At 39.8% G+C, this 6,971-nt stretch overlaps 1 protein-coding gene across 1 annotated transcript in view; it reads left to right on the top strand.

Annotated features, from left to right (window-relative positions):
* Positions 1-650: 650 nt before the first annotated feature.
* PTPMT1 (protein tyrosine phosphatase, mitochondrial 1) overlaps positions 651-6,971 on the top strand; it is a 9,944-nt gene continuing 3,623 nt past the window's right edge. The window contains exon 1 of the mRNA XM_009329742.1: positions 651-659. Coding sequence (XP_009328017.1) covers positions 651-659 — 9 coding nt within the window. The remainder of the gene's footprint in view (positions 660-6,971) is intronic.

Raw genomic sequence — 6,971 nt, 5'->3', positions numbered from 1 at the left:
GTAATAGGTGCAAGACAAATTTACTATATACGTAGCTCAAAGCATCTGCCTTCCAAGAAACACAACTGACAGCTTAGCTTAGCTCTGAACAGTGTCACTTTCTTACATATCGTCTTTAAGAAGATTCTTACAAAATGGAAGATTTAAATCCCCTAATGCCATTCTACAGCCTGGCTTTATCTTTCATCCACTCAGTGTACTTGGTGAACATATATTTCTTCAGCGTTCTACTCATTTATCATGACATCTTTCACAGAATGGACAAACAATATTTTTTAAACATGCAATAGTGTACTTCCAAGAGGCCTTTGAAACTGCCTAATCACATTCCTCCTACAAGACTAGAAGCAAAAATTAAGTATGCTACCAGAAAACACTTTAAAGTAGAAGAATTGTACAACCCCTATCACTGGCATCAAACAGTACCAAGATTTGCTTTTAATTGGTATTGTAAACTTAGAAACAGTGTAGATTATGATTTTGCCACTTTGCTCTGGCTAGTATAAATGAAAGGATGTCAGCTGGGGCAACAGGAAGTGGAAAAGTGGGAAGAAAGAAAGGCAGAGGGCTTTAGGAGGATGCGAGAATTGGGAAACATACCAGGGCACTTAAGACAACAAGCTTAACATCCCAGAAGCTGCATATTCACAATGAATTCCGTAAGTTTTCCAGATGAAGATGGAACAACTACCACAGTGTGTTCCAGTTACACAAAGAATGATCAGAAAACAGCCACACAACAGAGTTGCTTGAGTTCAAGCAGTTCAAGAATGAGATGACCCTCTGCCACACATCAATCACAGTTCCCTGCCTGCAGACACAGTGCGATTCAGACATTACTGGGCAGCTGAGATCCCCCAATTGACACATAGCTTTCTCAAGAGGAAATACACTGAAGACACTGCAGTGGTAGGAAAGAATAATAATTCAGACTGAGTTTATGGAACGTGGTCCTCAAGAATGATTTTAGCAAGATGCTGCCTTCTGTTTCACAAGTGAAACAATGTCTTCCTCGCTCAAATTCCAGAAACAAAAGACCTGATGCCTATTTGCATAGATACTCAAAAGGTGGCAGAATTTGTAAGTGGACAGCATCCCCTAAAAGACAGAAAAAGTACCCTATAATCTATTTCCCTCTTTCTCCCTCTCAAACAATTTATTGCCAATGTTAACGGTGGATCCAGTTGCTGCCACTACTTTGAGCACCTTTCTGCTACTCAAAGAACATCATATCAGTACAGTGTCAGCAGCTAACAGACTTCCTGCACTATTTGTTCACCTCATCTACTACTTAAGAAAAGCAATTGTGAATAGTCATCCCAATGTGTGCAGGGCCTTAATACAAAGTTTATGCAAATGCATAGCCAGGGAAATCCTAGTTACAAGTTTCCAGCTCTTCCTAACAAGGTATTTCCTACAACCCCATCCCTCAGCACCAACTCCTTATTCCAAACTAGGCTGGCCAGGGTCTAGCTCCTCATTAATCCCCCTTGCCCATAACAAGCAAAGACTGCACTCAGTTATTCCAGGACAGGATCTAGTTTTCATTAATATTCATGGCAGACTGACAACAGACCTTTTATAGCACAGACCTTTTATAGCAAGATAAAGGCCCTGGCTAATCACTCCCCAAAGCAGGCAGGGTCATTAAAACCCTCATCCCAGAAGACAGCAGTTCTTTTGGAGGTTAAAACTGTATCTTTCTGATGCCACTGCCACCCACTACATAATCTCCCTGCAAGACAACTGCCTTCCCTCCTCCACTCCCCGTCCCTAGACTCCCAACTTGGATGAACTGCATTTTACAAAGAAAGAAAACATCCACAAACAGATCACCTTTCACTTGGAACGCCAGTCCTCCCCAGAGACAGACAGACAGACAGACAGACGTAACAGAGACTGTAAGCCCTGGCTCTCAATTCTGCTCAGCAAATGCTGAATGCACACAAGGCCGGCCACACCATCTAGTTAGCTAGCATGCTTGCTGCTGTACAAATATAGAAAGCAGAAAGTGGAACAACCATTTCAGCAGAAGAGATTCTGCTCAGCTCTCTGAGAGGGAGGAGCAGGGAGCTGAACCAGCCGAACTGCTTTACCCATACATGGTCTCTGAAAGAGACCATTGCTAAGACAAGTTCCTTTACACACACACACCCTCATTCACTGTCACACTGTGCAGGGGAAGAAAAAAATTAAGAGTGTACAGAATTAAAGGAGGAGTTACTGTTTTGAAATGAGTTCCAAGTCCATTTTGCTTGAGCCCACCTTAATAATGCAGAAATGTCCAACACACTTCATCCAGCAGAATCTGGGCAGCAACTCAGACACAAGACAAGAATCTCCCTTCCAGGGAATCCCCACATTCACCAGCATTTCAAGAACTACTGAACTGGACAGGTCTTCCTTGCTGCTTTGGCCACACACATCCACACGCTAAGCTCTTGGTTTGACCTTTCTCCCCGCCCCCCTCCAAACTGAATTACAGCAGTGTTTTTAAACCCTTCTCCCCTTTTAAGTATTTCCCTAAACCAGTAAGCATGACCTTTCCCATTGGTTGATACAAACTACTATGGTGACCTACCATATCACGTCTGCTTTCCCAGCAGACCTTTAATGCCAGTGTTTAAACACAAACTGAACTTTTTTCTATGCATTCTTCTTAAAAACAGAAGAAATTCACCTCTATGCAGCATCCCCTCCTCCCCCTTCCCCCCCTTTCATGTTCTGGCACAGAAAGAGAGTAAAATTAGTGTAACTGAAAACCCAAATCCCTAGGTATTCAAAGGGGGGGAAAAAAAAAAAAGTAGCATAGTCCTGAATTTTTAGTACACAGGTATGACAGTCTGCAAACTCGAAAGCAGTTTCATTTATATACAAAGGTGTAATTTTTCATAAGATAGATTTATTACCCTATGCTGCTGCCTATTTCTTATACTTAGTGTATCCTACATTTATGTGGCGATACATAACTATCTTACAGAAGTTATCAGAAAACTTCTCTCACACGTATAGGTGGAAGTTGCAACTTTCAGCTATACCAGGTATGTAGTAACCAGTTCAGAACTAGAAGTGCACTAGTCATATAGTTCTGTTAATGTGACTTGCAAGTAGATATAAAAGCGCTAGTATTTAAACCAACAATCTTGATATTTTTCAAATTTCTCATGACTGAGATAACGGTTTAGGCTCCCTGCAAATTCAGGAAGACACTGGTTTATTCAGAATTAGGTATATGCCTAAGCATATCCTGAATTATCTTCCTCACAAAAAGGATCAAGAATACGTGTCCTAGTCCTGCTCCCCTGAAAGCAGGCATGAAATGCCTATTAAACTTAGTCTTGAATTAAGTGAAAAATATTTCAACCCCAAAGAAATTCTAAAGCAAATTCTGCAGCAGAGAATTAGTGCCATAGCAGCTTCCACACTGTGAAATATAGACAGTACCACCTACAGCCAGTCTTTGATAGTGATCAAACTCTGGCACTGAATGTACAATCCAAAATGTAATATGGGTGGCTTCACTCCATAAATATCAGAATATTCTCACTTATCTTTTCCTAAGTCACCAAGCATATGATCACAGATTTATGAGTAGTCAAAAATGTGCTTTAGAGAAGTAAATATACAACCCTTTTTTTCCCCCCAAAGATTTTGCATTTTGATAATTTTCAATGGTAAATTCTAATATTACTTACAACTGTGCAAGAAATCTTCCCTGTTTCACTCATAAATCGTGCTAGACACTGTACAGTTATAACACAATGACAAGCAAGACAAAAAACCCAGAAGAAATACAATTCTTTGCTAAGTTGACCTGTCATCAAGATGTATGTTTTTTAATTTAGAAGTTTAAATGGAAAACAGGAATTTTTGGAAGAGAAATAACAAGGAGGCACAGGTGAGTTGGCAAAAAGACTTTGAGATGGTGCTCTGCTTAGGAATCTAACACTATAAATGAGAGAAGAATTACTTTTACACTGTGCTGTGCCTACAGGAAATGCAATAGCTAGACATGACATTCAAAATACATTCTCTCTTCCTGGAAGAGCAAATATTTCACTGCCTTATGAAGAATCATTTATCATAGCTCTATTTTGTTAAATTTTGCAGAGATATTAAGATGCCTGGTGTCCATCCTGCAAATCTCTACATATAGTAAAATAAATAAGATGCTACCATTTTTGTATGTGGACTTGGACGTTGCCTGCTAAATACTTCCTTTGAATTACAGACTATAAATAACCATCTCCTCGGCTTTGAAAAAAACAGACGTAAATGTTCCCTTTCCAACAGATTCTGAAGGATTTGTGGATAGCATGCATATCTTGGAATCTCTTTTGAACTGCATAGTTGGAGACAAAAATAGCAGAGAATATTCATGGATTCAGTGAAAACCTGAATTTTAAACGATAAGATGTTTGAAGAACAGTAGTTTTACTTTGACATGCGAAATACTGAAATCTAGTGGATAAGAACGACATTATTTTTGTGAAAAGTGCAGTACAAAACAGCCTGCAGACAGAAGTGAAAGCTATCAGAAAGAACAATTTTGATGGAGGTGAAAAAAAAAAGCCAAGTTCCTGAAAAACACAAATTAATTTCAAGTAAAAACAATGTAAGACATCACAGAACTTCACCTGAGTTCTTATGAGAACCGGGACAGAATTAAGTTCTGAGAGAATACAAATATGCAACCATAAAAAAAACAAAAACAAAAACAAAACATTTGTCTGCAAAGGAAAGCCTGCCAGATATCATACCAGCATGACACTGGATGCTCAATAAACACTTATCCTCTTATCCACATACTCATTCAAGATCTCCTTGAGGTGTGCTGCTGAAAAGGACAAGGAACCCCAAGTGCCTGCTCATGTGCGTGAATTTCAGCAATATCTAAACCAGTTATTCCAAGTTCAATGTGAAAATCCTGGAGATATGATTTTAAGCCCACTTAATATTATCTTAGACTACCTAGAACTTGACCACTGCAAGCCAAGCCATTAAATCAGTTCTAAGTCAGTACAGACTCATTACCAAAACTTGCAGTTTGTCAGTTTGCCACTAGTACTCTGCCTCTAACAGAGCAGCCAGTAAACCAGCATATCTTTTCTAAAAACAAAACAAAAAACACAGACCATGATATACTGAGAATACTGAAGACAGAAGGGCAATATGCCTACGTGGGACAGAGAAGACAGTTTATGGACGACGATTCCACTTCTGGCATAAAGCTTTCACACACATACACCTGTGCCACAAACTGTATCACCTAAACTGAAATTCTTCACTAAGAGTTGAAAACTACTGAAGACTTCTGTTCAGCTACCTAGCTGCTCACTGTTCATCCTGAATTCAGCTAGCAACAATGCCTTTTCTTTTAAAATGCATAGGGCTAAGATGGCTGGAATTTTTATGCTACTCAAAACGTCAGAAAGAAGACTTCCTTTACCTGGGATGATGACTGTGCCCTACTATATTGCTGTCAAACAAATAAGCCTGGCCTGTCTATCACAGTTCAAACTTATGAGCTATTCATCCCTACAGCAAAGCGTTGCAGACTAATTTGCATGGGAGCTTTAAAGCAGTTTACATTTTCTCCCTCTCTCTATCCAAATTTCCTGCTTTGACCTAACGTATATTTTAGCTTTACATGCTTGAATCTCGCATTAGGTGCAAACAAGACGATGTTCAGTTGACATGCGGGAAATCTCCTCTTGAAAATGTGAATGCTAAAGCGCTCTCTTTTCAGTGTTATGCCCCAAACATGAAGTGTCTTGGCAGGACAATCTAAAATAGGTGTAGACAGCAACAGCAGCAAAGGTGGTATCTTGCATTTTTTTGTATAACACAAGCATCTCTAATGACAGGAGGAAGGGCAATAAAACTACTGGTTACTTTTTTCCAATGAAGATAATCTCTCTCGCCTCAAGAAATCTTGTAACAGGATCACAATTCAAGATACTGTGTTGTGATAGTTCAAGAGAAATACCCATCTCCTATCACAGCATAAAGATGTAAGTAGTATTTTTAAACATCTACCACAGCAGTAGTATTTCCAACAAAGCTGCCTCAAAGACTTGGGTCCAGACACAACTCTAGGAAGTACAGTATCTCACATTATGCAGAGCTCCCAAGAACATAGCTAAGGGAAGAAAAAAAAAGTGACGGGTTTATTATGGATATGCAATGCCAAGTCAGTGCAGTAAAATCTGATGAACTAACCTATAGAAAAGCAACAGAGAAGACAGCTAAAGGCACCAGGAGATAATTTAGCAATTATTGTGATCACTAGTTCAAAGAGTAAGACTGGAAGGGCAAACAGACACACACAAAAAATAAAATAAAAAATAAATCCAAGATACTCAGAAAGTCCAAGCTCTTGTAGACCAAAAGGAAAGCATATTTCAACATGTAAATCCCCACCAAATATTTTTCTAAATCAAGTGAGCTCCCTGTAAAACACACCCAATGACCACAGTCAAGCAGTACAATACAAGAAAGCTGCAACATCTGAAAAATGCTCCCTGACAACTTCTGGCAAAAGAGAATGCCTGTGCCTTAAAGGTGAAAACATCTGGGCCATGATTCCTCAGGCATTTAAAGGAATGACGGTTCCATACTTTATTATAATGCTGGCTCTCAACTTCCTACTCATAAATAGTTCTACAGAAACCTCATGCTGTTATCAACCTTTATTGCTTCTTCATGTATTTATCACTCATTTTATGTTCAGCCTCTCCTGGTTTTTGTATTTCTCTTCCTACTTTGTTCCAGTAGCGCCCATCACGTCTTCTCACACTTGAGACTGCAAATCCTCACACCCTGCTTCTCGCTTACCCGACTTGCCTCTACCCCCTCGCATACCACCATACATTTCACTAGCCCAAAAAACAGACCCCTACCGTGCCCCCGGCGACATGTAACCGCACCCCAGGTGCCTAGGATAAGCCCCCGAGCTGCTCCGCGGCGCT

The sequence above is a fragment of the Pygoscelis adeliae genome, unplaced genomic scaffold (assembly GCF_000699105.1).
Source record: "Pygoscelis adeliae isolate BGI_AS28 unplaced genomic scaffold, ASM69910v1 Scaffold117, whole genome shotgun sequence".
Classification (NCBI taxonomy): Eukaryota; Metazoa; Chordata; class Aves; order Sphenisciformes; family Spheniscidae; genus Pygoscelis; species Pygoscelis adeliae.
Note: the sequence above shows the minus strand (reverse complement) of the source record. Positions and strands in the feature narration are given on the sequence as shown.